Source organism: Tamandua tetradactyla, chromosome 26, assembly GCF_023851605.1.
Source record: "Tamandua tetradactyla isolate mTamTet1 chromosome 26, mTamTet1.pri, whole genome shotgun sequence".
Taxonomy (NCBI): domain Eukaryota; kingdom Metazoa; phylum Chordata; class Mammalia; order Pilosa; family Myrmecophagidae; genus Tamandua; species Tamandua tetradactyla.
Window position 1 is genome coordinate 21895284 of NC_135352.1, and position 15516 is coordinate 21910799.

Genomic DNA, 15516 nt, shown 5'->3' on the forward strand with positions numbered 1-15516 from the left:
TCAAAGACCCAGAAAACAGTTAAAGGACTGAAGTAACAGGGTAAGCATTGAATTATGAAAAAGGCTACTTAAAAGCAATAGGATTGGAGTGTGAGGGTAGTTTAGTGGTAGAATTTTCACCTGCCATGTGGGAGACCCAGGTTAGATTCCCAGCCCAAGCGCTTTCCCCAAAACAACCAAACAAGCAAACAAACAAACAAAAACTTCAACAAATGGTGCCGCAATAGTGGGAAACTCACATGGAAAAAGAATGAAATGTGACCCACGCCATACAGCATACAAAATAAAAATTTTTTAAATGAATAAATAAATAAAAATAAAAGCAATAAGATCTAGTGGTGCCATAGCTGGCCCCACTGCCAACGCTACCAGCTCTGCACAGAGCTGGCCCACACAGCTCCAGGGTCCCAGTTCCAAAAAAGGCAGAGTAACCCTCATGCACTTACTGGAAGCATGCATGTCTAGTGGTGGCCTGAGGGACTCATGTCTCAGAATTTGTCCTGCATTTAGAAGGTGACTCTGAGAATGCTATGGGACAGTAGTCAAGTCTTGCTGCCTGGGGCAAGGGATTGCTGGCTATAGGGCATGCTGTGTAGTGCCTGGGACCATGGGAAAACTGTTTCCCAGGGAAGAGGGGACATTTGTATCCATGTAAATGCAAGAATTCAGGGCCAAATACATATGCCCAAGATGAGACACAAGTGTAGAAGGGCTATTCTTTAAATTCATTGTATGGATAAATTCTTGAGACACTTACTCACACAAGTCTATCTGCAAAGACTGGAAAAGGTGTCCCCCCCTCCCTTTTTTTTAGATCCTGGCATTCAAGGAAAGCTCTGATGTAAAACGAGCTGTATACAACTTAAAATAGAAACTTCAGAGTCTGAATTCTAGTGATACATGAAAATAGTAAAATGTCCGGGTTCCAACAAAAGATTACAAAACATACAAAGAAACAGGAAGTGATAGCCGAGGCAAAGAAGATTAAAGCATCAAGAACCATCAATTAGAAGGATTAGACCTGGGCCATTCCAGAGAAAGACTTCTTAAAAGTGATCCGAAATATGCTCATAGAGCTAAATGAAAACATGGTGAAAGAACTAAAGGACTCAGGAAAATGCTAGGTGAATACAAAGAGACTATCAACAGAGATGGAGATTTTGAAAAGTAACTAAACAGAGCTGAAGACCACAGTAATTGAAATTAAATATTCCCTAGAGGGGTTCAATAGCAGGTTGGACAGAATCATGAAGAAAGAATCAGTGAAGCTGAAGACAAGAAAATTGAAATCATCCAGTGTAAGGAACAGAAAGGAAAAAGAATGAAGAAAAGTGACAGAGCCTGCAAAACCTGTGCGATACCATCAAGTGTATCACTATACATATTGTGAAAACTCCAAAGAAGGATGAAGAGAGAAAGGGGCAGAAAGTATATTCAAGGAAATAATGGCTGAAAATATTCCCAGTTTAATGAAAATATGAATACATTCATCCAAGATGCTCTATGAGCTCCAAACAGGATAAGCCTAAATAGAGCCCACTGTCGAATTACAAAGGTAAAGAGAGAATTCTGAAAACTGCAGGAGAGGCAAAGTGTCACATAAAACAGAGCCTCAGTAAGATCAAATGCTGATTTTCCACCAGAAACCATGGAGGCAAGAAGTCAATGGAAAGACATATTAAAGTGTTAAATGCAAAAAATTGCCAACCAATAATTCTATATCCAGCAACACTGTCTTTTGAAAATAAGGGAGTGATTAAGACATTCCCAAACAGACAGAAATTGAGGGGGGGGGGGGGTTGCCATCACTAGATCAACCCTCCAAGAAAAGCTAAAGGAGGTTCTGAAGACACACGAAAAAATAAAGTTCTCCATTAAAGATAATGACATGGGTAACTATAAATAGCAGTACTATTGCATTTTTTATTTGTAACTCCACCTTTTATTTCCTGTATGATTTGAAAGGCACATGCATAAAATGTAATGATAAATCAATGATTTGGAACTCATGTCTAAATCTGTAATTTTGACAAGAACTGCATAGAGGTGGAGGAATAGAGGGGTATAAGAGCATAGTTCATGTATGCTATTGAAGTAAAGTATCAAAGCAAATGAGGTCATTATGAATTCAGAATGTTAAATTTAAGTCCCATGGTTCCCACATAGAAAATATCAGAGAATATACAAACTCATAGAGACTGAAAGGAGAGAATAGGTTACCAGGGATGGGGGTCAGGGATCATGGGGAATTAATGTGAAATGAGTGCTGTGCTCCTGTCTGGGATGAAGGGAAAGTTCTAGTAACGGATGGTGGTGAGGATATTGCAACACAATGAACGCATTAATCCCAAGGGATGAGATGGCTGGGAGGGGAGGGGTTGGGAAGATTTACATTCTGTTTATGTCTCCACAATTAAAAGAAAAAAGAAAAATGAGAAATAAAAGAGATAATGACAATTAAATGCAATACATGATACTGGATAAGATTTAAGAATGGAGGAAAAAAAGCTTAAAAGGACATTACTGAGACAACAGAAACTGGAATATAGAACATAAGCTTATATTAATGTTAAATTTTTTGAACTTGATAACTGCACTTAAGGTGATTACGTGAATGAATATCTTTGTTCCTAGGAAATGTACATGGAAGTATTGTGTGTTAAAGGAATATGTTTGCCACCTCCTCTAAAATATTCAGAAAATAGAGAGAGAGATAAGGAGAGAAGGAGAGAAGGAGGGAAGGAGGGAAGGAAAGGGAGAGAGAGAGTGGGAGGGAATGATAAGGCAAACGTGGCAAAATGTTAAAATTAGGGCAGGCCATGGTGGCTCAGCAGGCAGAGTTCTCGCCTGCCATGCCAGAAACCCTGGTTTGATTCCTGGTGCCTGCCCATGCAAAAAAAAAAAAAAGGGTTAAAATCGGTGGATATGGATTATAAGAATGTAGGGGTATATTGGAGCTCTCTGATGGGGTTTGTATTATTTTTGCAATTGTCTTGTTAGTGTGAAATTATTTCAAAATAAAAAGTTAAAGAAAAACAACCTACCAAAAAAGATAACAGTAATGGACTTTCATTTTTATTTATCTACAGTACAATTTCTTATATTTTTAGACCTTTGGAAAATAATTTATATGTGTGGAAGAGTCATAGTCTTTAAAAAAAGTTAGACATGACAGAGGAGTTAAGATTTAGCAAATGGGTATGATTATGGAATCATTATATTGATATATCTTTTTAGTCTCCAATGTCTTAAAGCATTTAGAAGGAAAAACCTGAAATTGTGGAACCTACGAAACTGTGAAATTTGTTCTATAACTGCATGTTAAAATGTCCCACCTTGGATCAATTCCATGGCCAGGCAGCTGGGACAACTGTATAGTTAAATCACCTGCTGGGTCTCTTTGGTCAAAAAGTCAAATTAATTTTGGGGGAATGATAGCAAACATTTGGAAGACTAGCATCCATACTTGGCAATCTAATGTTCCTGAATAGGCCTGCCACATAGGACACGACAGCTTAGAACTCAGACAAGTTGCACAAGTTGCTTACATTCCATAAGATTTATAGGTGGTGATTGTCACTTTTTTATTAGCTTGACTTCCTTTTTTATGTTATAGAAGTCTTGGTCAGTGATGACACACACCAAATCAGACATGGTCACAATCCAGATGTCCTTTAATGTCATAAGCATAGCACGACAAAAATATTTAGGAGGCACAGCTTTCTTGAGCATCCTTATGACAGGGTTTTTATTTTCTATCTTTAAAAAAAATTGTGATTTTTGCAAAACTGAGGTTCATGGTTTTCTACTGATGTTGCTGGAATAGTTTAGCTTTGTTGGTTCTGATATGTTCCCAGCAGTTACCCTACTTCTTCTTCTGGGAGGTTGGAGAGCTGTGTATGTACCCACAGCCTATCTTCATCTGTCATTAGAACCGTGGTGGGGGGGGGGAGCAAATAAACTCAGTGTGCAGGGTCCGTGGAAGATGTGGCAATCAGCTGGCTCAACAGAGGTATTGGTACTCTTGGAGTTCAAGTACCTAACTCTGCTCTCTGGAAGGCCTAAGAGAGCTCAGCAGGGCCTGTAACCCAGAGGACTAGGTTAGAGGAAGGAAGGGAAATGAAAGGAAACTCTTGTTTAGGAGAAGGCAGTGAGATTAAACTGAATCTGAGGTCATGGAAAAGAGAGCAAGGCTTGGGGGCCAGACATACAGACCCAGAGAAGTCAGCGTCTAAGGAAAGAATGGATATTAATGGGGAGCTACTGGCTGAGGGTTCCTCAGGGTGAGGTTGGTTCCAGAGTCTGGACTAAGAGTGAGGCTAAATGGCTCCAACTGCTAAGGTCAAAGGGCAACACACAAAGAAAATTCATCATGACACAGTTGAGTCCAAACCAGTTGAGATTTTGATTGCTTTTCTCATGGTCTATCACATTTTTCCATTTTCTGTAAATGTCTTGTAATTCCTCATTTGCGTGCTTATTTATTCAAAATACATCTACGATGCTCGTCTACTTGGAATGGGGGTCAGGAGACCTGAGTTCTATATGCCTGCGTTCTGGCCAGCTGAGTGACTTTGTGCAATTCATTTAACTTTTCAAGATGTCCTTTATTTATTTATTCATTTATTTGCATGGGCAGGCACTGAAAAGACATTCTTTATTTTTAAATCGAATATGTGAGGACTTTAGCTAAATGTCTAAGGATCCAATAGGTTTGGACATTTTATAATTCCATGAGCATATATCATGAGAGCCTTCGAGCTTAGACAGACAGAAGGACAAACTGGAAACAGTCTGGTTTCCTTTTCATCCTTGCTACCTGGACCCACCTGCTTGGCTGTGGGAGCCCTGGTGGATAGATGAAATTTCTAGAGCCCAGTGGTCTACCAAGGGCAGGGGGATGGCAGCAGTCTGCTTTGGGTGCAAGCAAATGGGAACAGCCTGTTCTAGGATGTGCTGTCTGTAGAGAAGTTAAAGAAATGAATAAAACCAAGTGAAAGTTGGCTTTTTATTGTCATCATTTGCCAACAATTCTCAAAAGTGTTGGTGACAAAATACTCCTCCCTCCAAAATATTTTTTTTTGGTTAGGTTCTAAACATTGCTGTAGTTACCGTCAAGTTTTAATAATTTAAATGTAAAATTTAAATTAGCATGCATTTATTGCAGATCCTTTAATAAGCAATGTGTCCTACATGGGCATTGTCAGCTCCTGACACATGCAGACCCCACACCCTGCGTTTGTTCTGGGGAATCATAATGGTTTGGAACCCTTTGAGTCCTCTTCCAGTGTTTCCAGCTCTTGCACTGGTTGTTACCATTTAAACAGTAAATTCAAAACAAGCAATGATCACATGGAGGCTGCAAAGACAAGAAACAGAACTTGCGTGGCTTCAATTCTGTCATTCCATGTGACCGCTTGGAGATGGTGAGGCAGACTGTGAACTTTAAGGAACCATATTTTTGCTTGGAAAGTGCAAATTTTAGTTCATACACGAAATCTTTTACTGAATTTGAATACTATCTTTGAAGCTGAACTATCTTGCTTTTTAATTATTGTCTTAAAAGCAAAGAATGAGGCAGAGTTCTCCCCTGCCATGCCAGAGACCCGGGTTCGATTCCGGGTGCCTGCCCATGTGAATAAAAAAGCAAACTAAAGAATAGGTCAAGAAAATAATTCTTCCATGACTATTATGGAAAATAATTTTGACACATAGAGGAGGGGGGTATTAAAATAATCAGCTACAGGGCATGCAACAGTGGCTCAGTGGCTCAGTGGCAGAGTTCTCACTTACCATGCCAGAGACCCGGGTTCAATTCCCGGAGCCTGCCCATGCCAAAAAAGATCAGCCACAGGTGTCAGTTTATTACCCATTCTTCTCTCTTCACATCTGCACCAGTGGCCGGCCAACATCCTCCCAAGAACAAGCATCCAAAGGAGCCAGGAGAGAACAAAATCAAGCCTACCAACAAAAAGGTGAAACCCAAAATCCCTAAAATAAAGGACAGGGACTCACCCGACCCAACACCGAAGACACAGTCTATAATGATCCAGGTGATGGATAAAGGACTTTTCCAGAAACCTGATGCTACTCTGAGTCTGACGGCAGGACAAAATGTAGAGCTTCGATGTAAAGGGAATAAAATCGGATGGAGCTACCCGGCGTACCTTGACACCTTCAAGGACCCCCGCCTCAGGTAAGCACTTTTTCTTTGCATCGGGTCATGCGTTTGGTTTTGCTCCCTCATTAAATATTGCGCCGTTTCTGACATGCACCATTTCCCTCTAGTTGATTATAAAAATGGAAGCTCAATGAAATCAGTTTCATTCCTTCACCCAACTAAGAGAAATATTGCAAATCCTAACCACATTTGTTAGAAGAGTTGAATTTAATAGGAAGTCATATGACAAATAATTGAAATTGTGGTGCATGAAGATGGGGAGCTAGAAATTCATATTAGGAGAGATAATGGATCCTTAATGTTTTATGCTATTTTTTAAGTATTCACGATGAAAGCTGAAATGACCTAGCTGGAGACGCCCATGAGTTGTCTGACTGGAGACCAACCTAAACTGCTTTTAAACTTTTCAGCTGCTTCTGATTATTTTTACCTTTTTGAATATACGACTTTTATAGTCAGAGGTCCCAATTAGTAAGAAGACCAAAGACTGCTCATGTTTGAATGAGAGGAAAGCAGGTAAGGCGATGAGTATGAAAACTGTGGAAAGAAGGTGGGGAGGGGCCAGGAGTGCTGACTAAGGGGATTAGACTCCTGTGTATCTTTGGGGGAGCCCCTAAACTCCCTGGGTCTCAGTTTTCTCAGGGGTGGAATGAGTGGACTACATAATTTCTAAGATTCTTTCCAGCTCTACCTGTGATTTAGGATAGAGAAATAGAGGATATTGTCTGTTTGGGATGACTGGACTGAGAGAAAGAAGAATGTGGAAATCTGGTATCTCAAACCCAGCATATTCATAACAGACACCCATTTCCTCACAAATCGACCCCCCCTTAGGGGACAAATCGCCATCCCCTCTGCTGCTCAGCCAGAAACTCAGAATTAAATCTCTCTTATTCCCCAAATCCGATCAATCACCAAGTAAACTCAGCCTTCTTAGGAGCCTTTAACCGATTCTCTTTGTATCTCTGTTCTAGTTTGCTAGCTGCCAGAATGCAGCACACCAGAGATGGATTGGCTTTTAATAAAAGAGGATTTATTCTGTTAGTTCTTCAGAGGAAAGGCAGCTAACTTTCAACTGAGGTTCTTTCTTATGTGGGAAGGCACAGGATGGTCTCTACTGGTCTTCTCTCCAGGCCTCTGGGTTCCAACAACTTTCCCTGGGGTGATTTCTTTCTGCATCTCCAAAGGTCTGGGCTGGGCTGAGCTGCAAGTGCTGAGATGAAGTATGCCAAGCTGCTTAGGCTGTGCTACGTTGAACTCTCTCATTTAAGCACCAGCCAATTAAGTCAAACATCATTCATTGCAGCAGGCATGCCTCCTAGCCGACTGCAGATGTAATCAGCAACAGATGAGGTTCATGTACTATTGGCTCATGTCCGCAGCAACAGAACTAGGTACCTTCACCTGGCCAAGTTGACAACTGAATCTAACCACCACAATCTCAAATATTGCAATTATCATACCCAGTCTTGCCCCCGCTCCAATCTCCTCACGGTAGCTCGAGTGATGTTTTATAAAGACAGAGTGGATCCTGTCACTCCCCTACTTAACACCAGATGGATTTCCATTAGACATCAAGGTCAACATCCTTACCTGACAGATGAGGCCCTCCCTGAACTTCACTGTCTCTCTGGAGGCATCTCTGATCTCTGGGTGGGTGTCTCTGCTTCTGCTGGACTGAGCTTCTGTGAGTTTGTCAAATATGCCAGGGTCTTAGGGCCTTCTAACCTGCTGTATTTGTTGCCTGGATCACTATGCTTTCCTGCCCCCCTTCACCTGACTATACTCAGCCTAGGACTCATGCTCTCTGGGAAGCCCATGTTGGCCCTCCCTGGGTTTGCGTGCCCCTGGCGCCTGGTGCTTCATCTTTCGAGGACCCTTCCCACTTACAACCACTTATTTTTTTTCCCTAAACATCTGTGTTTTTCCCTGGGGGTTAGCTGAGTGCTTGGCAGTTAGCTTTATTTACTGAATGACTAAATGACAACCCCTCTCCCATCCTTCCCAGGGGTGGTTGTCCTTCTTTCTCACACACACATACCTTGGAGAATAAAAATTCCAAAATACATATGTAAGTAGTATCAACCTAACCTCTTTTATTAAGACCTCTTTCACATTTCGATTCTGATTATACCCCGTGGCTTCACTGGGATATAACCGTGTAGAGTTCTTAAGGATTATGGGCCTGGATTGGGAATGGAGGGTGGAAAAAAATCTGGGAAGCTTTGGTACTACATACATTTTAAATGACGTCATTCACTCAAATCAGGTTTAGATACTTTTTTTAAAACCAGAAGTGATCTAATTTAAATTATTCCGAACATTGAGTCTCCAGCTTTCACAGCATACTGTATCCTAAACCTAGAGGGTTTGATGCTGGAAGATTGCGTATTTTCTAGGAGCGTTTTCAACGTGTTTTTAGCCAAATATGTTTGAAATTATCTAAGGACTCAAAGTGAAGTGAGCATGAATCTGAATTCAAGAGAAATATCCAGACCTGAAAAAAACGATTTTGACTTTTTAGCATTCAATAGTGTCTGTTAAAAGCACAGTCAGGGCCTTAGAAGAAAGTAAAGACAGATGTGGCCCCCAGGACCTTACCAAAAATGTGAAAAATAGCTAGTCATACAACCGAGAAGTCATGATTTATGACACCAGAGACACAGCAAATGGACTTTGACATCTTTCCAGCAACGCACTCCCTCTGGATCGAGGCATTTTTCCTGTGTTTTCTTTTCCTGTGGAGTGAGTTCTTTCCAATACTTGGACAGTTGTGGGGCTGGAAGTGTCCCAGGTAGCCTGGTAGTTTTAACCAAGATTGGCAGCTTTTTGGAACTCAGTTTACATGTTACCACACTTGTCCAAATTTAATCTTCTGATCACTTCATCTTTTTCCACTAAGTTGGAGATGTTTCCTTGGTCAACAGAGGGGGCAATTTATGAAATAGAAAGAGATCTAATCAACGTGTCCAGCCCCAGATAAGTGAAACAGGACCTGAGTAGAGAAAAAATGCTATATATGCTTATTTTTCCCAAAGTGCCTTGTACTGGGAATGTAGTAGTCATTCATTGAATGCTTGAAGGAAGTAATATATTTGGCCATATTCATAGAGGCATAAAACTTCTTGGTAATTTAAATTTTTTTCAAGAAAGGAAAATTCCTGTTGCTCAAATATAAGTTGGTCCTTCTTTAGAATTGAAGGATGCAGAAATTCATCTCTGTCCACTGGTTTTTCAGGCTTTTTTTTTTTTAAATGTTGATATAGCCACTGTCTTATAGACTTTAAAAATGAGATTAGTCATGATGTTCTCTAAGGACGTTTCTGAGGTAGGGAGGGTCAGGTGTCAACTTGGCCAGGTGAAGGTGCCTAGTTCTGTTGCTGTAGATTTGAATCATTAGCTTGTAAAACTCATGTATGGCTGATTACATCTGCCATCTGTAAGCAGAGCACCTTCATCAATAAGTGATGTTTAATTTAATTCATGGGAAGCTTAAAAGAGAGAGCTCAAAGAAACCTCCATTAGAGAAAATCCTACCCCTGCTGGCCTCCTTGCAGCATATCTGAGTTCGCCTTCCTGAGGGTGATGCACTTCGATATATGATTGAAAGAACCGTGAACTGGCAACACAGAGCTCAGCAGCTGCTTTCATCAGGGAATCTAAAATTTGTGCAAGATCGAGTGGGATCAGGACTGTTAATTAGCAGATGGCAAGCCTCAGGAGGACACGTGCTAGAGACACATAAGGTATCTCAGCCTACTGGCCCAACATCCTTTTCCTTGCCTGATGACTGGGACAACAGAATCTCATGTTTGCACTCTCCGTTTTCTACTGGACGAAGTTGTATCCCTCTCCATGGCATTAGTCCAGAAGTGAATGAACTAATAATGGAAGCCCAGTTGCTCCAGGTATCACTTCCTGAAATTCAGGAAATTTACCAAACTTTACTTGCAAAGCCAAGTCCTGCCCAGCAAAACGACCGAAGCTCACCAGTTAGATCTAGCAGTGAGAAGAATGACTGCTGCCCAGGGAAGCGAGATGGAATCAGCAGTTTTGAGAGAAGACTGAAGAGAGGCCTGGAAAGAGAGGGCCTATCCGGTGAACGGTGGGATCGAGTTAAAAAAATGCGGACCCCCAAAAAGAAGAAACTGAAACTGAGCCATCCCAAGGACATGAACAATTTCAAGTTAGAGAGAGAGCGTAGCTATGAGTTAGCCCGTTTGGCCGAAACTCATTCCCTGCCCTCGGACACATCCTATTCTGAACAGGAAGACTCTGAGGATGAAGATGCCATCTGCCCAGCTGTGAGCTGCCTGCAGCCAGAAGGAGATGAGGTGGACTGGGTCCAGTGTGATGGCAGCTGCAATCAGTGGTTTCATCAGGTCTGTGTTGGTGTTTCTCCAGAGATGGCAGAGAAAGAAGACTACATCTGTGTGCGCTGCTGTACTGTGAAGGACACACCAAACCGAAAGTAAAAAACAAAAACAAACACTCCCACTTATTGTAATTCAGGACTCCAACCAAGAAGATTTCTTCAATTTCTCAGCAAAGCTACAGGACTGGTATTCAAACCAGCCTGTAAACGGTGCTATTTCTATGGGATCATTTTTCCAGAACTCTTTGAAAAAAAGAAAAAAACAACTAAAAATTTTTTTGACACTTTTGTATTTTTTTCCCTTAAGAGCTGTTTGTGGTTATTGAGGTTTGAAACATTGACTGTTTTTTGCAGGGGTTTCCACCAATTTAGAAGGCATTGAAACTTGTACCTTTTCATGTACAGCATTAAACCTTACCTCTGTCTGGGATTTACCGGTTTAAGAGTCCAACTGGGTTTCAGTGTCCAGAAAGGCACCAGAAATTCCAGTAAATCCTCATTTGAGGAATCTCTCTCTTGTATACTACGCTACCACATTGGGGAACTTAAGTTTTTCACTTTTGGGTTTTTTGTTTGTTTCTTTATCTACTTTTTTGTTTTTCCTGGTAGATTAGGTTTATTTATCTGAGCAATAATTTCTATGTCTGGTTTCAGTGGCTGGAATTAAAACAAAACAAAACAAAACAAAACAAAACAAAAAAGAGAGAGAGAGCTCAACACAGCACACCCCGAGCAGCTCAGCATGGCTCATCTAGGCACTCACAGCTCAGCCCAGACCTTTGGAGATGAAGAAAGGAATCACCCGGGAGAAAGCTATGGGGACCCAGGAGCCAGGAGAGAAAGCCGGCAGAAATTGCCTTGTGCCTTCCCGTGTAAGAGAGAACCTCAGATGAACATTAGTTGCCTTTCCTCTGAAGAACTTCTAAGTTTTTAACTAAATAAATCCCCCTTTATTTAAAGCCAATCCATCTCTGGTGTGTTGCATTCTGGCAGCCTTAGCAAACTAAAACACTTTCCAAATACGATAGTGGGAAAGGGTTTGCAAATATTTAAGCAAATATTGTAATAAAATGTTTATACAAATAAACATTTTTAAAATAACAAAAACAAGAAAAAATAATTGTTGACCATGAACACCAATTCTTTATAAAATTTTGTAGTTATAAAAACTGATTAGCAGTGCTTGAATTTATGAACTTTGTTAAATTATTGATTAGCAAGATTTGCTTCTGCCATTTTGTTAATTGTTTTTTTTTGGTAAGTCTTATAATTTTTTGTACCGCCTTTCCTCTATTACTGTCTTCTGTTGTTTAGATGATATTTTATAATGAGCCATTTTGAATCACTTATTCTCTCCCTTTTGTATCAATTTTCTAGATATTTTCTTTATGGTTACCATGGAGATTATATTTAGCATCTTGAATCTATTACAATTTAGTTTTGTCAATTCAGACATGGCTTCAATAATCTACATATACACTGTACCTATATATTTCTGTCCCTTCCTTTCAGAAATTACATCTTTATTCATTGTGTGCCCAGTAATAAAGATGTTTGCTTGTTTTTTATGCATTTGAATGTGCATTCAAATTTTGTTTTATAAGATAGCATTAAAAATGAAAAAATGAAATACTATTAGCATTTGTATTTATCCATATTCTTACATACCCTGGAGCTGTTTACTTTTCCTTCTAGCATTGAGATACTATTCAGTGTCCTTTCCTTTCAACTTGGAAGACTCCATTTACCAAGTCCTGTAAGGCAGGTCTAGTGGTAATGAAATCCCTCAGTTTTTTTCCAGAAATGTCATTTTTTTTCTCTCAATTATGAAGGACAGCTTTGCTGGGTATATTATTCTTGGGTGAAAGTTCTTTTTTTTCTTCTTTCAGAACTTTTAATTTGCCCTTCCACTGCCTCTAGTCTCCATGCTTTCTATTGATAACCCAGCTGTTCATCTTGTTTAAGACCACTTATAAGTGGTCCATTGTATCTCTCTTGCTGTTATTAGGATATCGTCTTTGTTTCTGGCATTTGACAGTTTGATCATAATGTGTCTTGGTGTAGATCTGCTTAGTTTCATCTTGCTTGGTGTTTGTTGAGAATCTTGGATATTTTTATATCCACATGCTTCATCAGATTTGGGCTGAATATTTTTTCTCACAATTTAGCTCTCTCTTTTCTTTCTGGGACTCTTATGAAACAAAGTTGATGTACTTCGTGATATCCCACAGGTTTCTCAGGCTCTGTTCATTTTTTTTTCATTCTACTCCTCAACCTGGACAATATCAATTGTCCTGTCTTCAAGTTTGCAGAGCCTTTTTTCTGCTTGCTCCAGTGTGCTCTTGAACCTTTCTATTGAGTTTTTAACTTCAGTTATTGTACTTTTGCATTCCAGAATTTCCATTAGTTCTTAATAATTTCTGTCTCATTTTTAAAATTTTTGTTTTTTCCGATTTCCTCCAGTTCTTTGCCCATGTTTTCCTTTGGTTCCTTCATCCTATTTATGAGAATAATTTTATGACCTTTGATTAATAATTCCATAGTCTGAACTTCCTCTGGAATATTTTCTGTCAAATTCTTTTTTGCTGTGACTGGGCCATACCTTCCTGTCTCCTTTGTAAAATTTTTATTGTTGTTGAGAACAGGCTGTTCCAAGTAGTATCTTGTGGCCCCTCTGGATACTTGGTTCCCCCACTCTTCAGTCCCAGACTAAGAACAAGAAGAAAAACAAAAAAAGAAAGAAAGAAAGAATGAGGAAATAAAGGAGGACAGTAAGAGAGAGAGGAAAAAGGAAAAAAATACTATATAAAAAACCCCATCCCCCCCTCCAAGAAATAAAATGAGGTGTGCTGCCTCTCCAAGTCCCTGCTATGTGCTGGTGGAAGCCAGAAGCTGCTGCTATTGAGATGAATCCCAGGCCAGCATCCCTACTTGTCCGTAAGGGATTTATAAGACCCCCAAACACAAAACAGATAGTGAAAAAAAAAAAAACCCAAGAAAAGAAGGAGGAGGAGAAGGATGGTGATGATGAGGAGGAGGAGGAAGAGAAGGGGAAAGAGGAGAAGGTGGAAGGGAAGAGGTACACTGGCTCTTTCTGTTTAGTAGATGCTGGTGTAGGGCCAGATGTCATTGCTTCTAAGAGAAACCAAGGCTAATATCTGTGCTGGGCTCTCAGGGATCCACCAGATTAAACTCCCAGGAAAGAAGAAACCAATGAAAAAGTGCACTGGGTCTTTAAGTTCTACTAGATGCTGGTGTGGGGCCAAAGCTGCTGCTGCAGAGAGGGCTGAAACCAAGACCTGCTTCGGCTACCGTGCATTCAGGCATCTGCCAGACCAGAAAACCTCCATATACACAAAGTAAATTTAAACAAAACAAAACACCAGAAAGTGCACTAGCTCTTCATTTTCAGGTGGATGTGGTGGAAGGCTGAAGGTGCTGCTGGCCAGAGAGCCAAAACTGATGTCAGCTTCCATGCTGGTCCCTCAGGGATGCCCTAGACTGATCTTGACCCTGGACCCCTAATTTTAGAGAAAGACATCTATTTCTGCCAACCATGGTCCCAACTAGATGCTCCTGGAATCCAGGCTGCATTGCACAGTTGCAGCGATTTCCCAGTCACTGCTCTGGGGCTAAGCAATGAGAGCTGATCACTGGTTCATACTTTCACTTACTGAAGTTGAACTCTTGGCAGCTTCTTGCTTCAGGCACTTCTGCAGTTGTTCTACATCTCCATTCTGATTCCAGGGTTATCACCTAGTTAATTTCAATCTCTTTTTCCAGCTTTTACATTTTTCTAGTGGAGGGAGTGATTTGTAAAATTTCTTATTTTGCCGTTTTGTATCTGCCTTTACAAAAATCCTTAGCATATCCTAAGCTCTTCTTCTGTTTTTCCTTCATACTGACTTGGAAATTTCCAACCCTAAATGAACTTTCTCTTGTCTGCACATCAACACTGAGCACTGTTGGAGGAAACCACACAGCTAGCCAGAGAAGCACCATTGGATTGTGGTAACCTACTGTGACTGGCATTTCAGTTCTGCCTGGGAAAGTAGAATACAATCACTCACTTTTCCCCTCTTCCTAAACCTCTGATTTCCTCCATCTCTATCATTTTCAACTAAGGAAATTATCACCTAATTTATTGGAAATTCAAGCCCTAGAATCACCTTAACTCACCCTTAGCGCATCTCTTCCTTCTCTGTTCTTAGAATAACAGTGGAAGAAGGCTTTCTCCTTCTGACTAAGGTCACAGCTCCATCTATATTTTGGATCTCATTCATACAGGCTTCCTTAGGAACCTTGAGATATCAGCTATTGCCTCTCTGTTCTGTATCTTCAACCTCTCCTTCTTGACTAAATCTGTGGCAGCATCCAGTGAGAAGAAAAGAGGGCACAGAATCAATGCTTAATGGTTATATATGTCTTTTCCATAGTAAGAAATCTCACCTTGCCCCTCCTATGCACCTCCCTCTACCTTCCTTGCTCTCCTTCCCTTTGCAAGCAGATTCCCTGGAAGAATCTTACACTCACTGCCTCCACTTTCTTCTCCTATTCACTCATCAACTATTCCATCTGACTCCTGTCCCCTTCATACCACATACACTTTATCACCGAGCTCATCAAGGCCATTAAATCCAGAGCTCACGTTTCCATTCTCATGTGGCTTGACCCCAGGTCTATTCTAGAGAAGGGTGCACGCCCCTAGGCTTCCACAATGCTATATTCTCCCAGTTTGCTTTCTGTAGCACTGACCCCTCTTGGCAGTCTCCTTCACCAGCTGTGCATCCTCTACTTCTCCAGCCATTAAAAATTGGCTCTGTGCCCTCTTCTCTTCTCACCAGTTGCTGACAAATGCCCTAAATTGATCATATTAGAGTTAAGCATTTCTTCTAAGCTCCAGATCAGGCTCTTCAACTGGCATCCGTTGGGGTTCTCTGGGCTCTTTCTGAGCTATTCT

General features: G+C 40.7%; 1 protein-coding gene across 1 annotated transcript in view; it reads left to right on the forward strand.

Annotated features, from left to right (window-relative positions):
• PDGFRL (platelet derived growth factor receptor like) overlaps positions 1-15516 on the forward strand; it is a 57836-nt gene that overhangs the window by 13619 nt on the left and 28701 nt on the right. The window contains exon 2 of the mRNA XM_077144369.1: positions 5899-6196. Coding sequence (XP_077000484.1) covers positions 5899-6196 — 298 coding nt within the window. The remainder of the gene's footprint in view (positions 1-5898; positions 6197-15516) is intronic.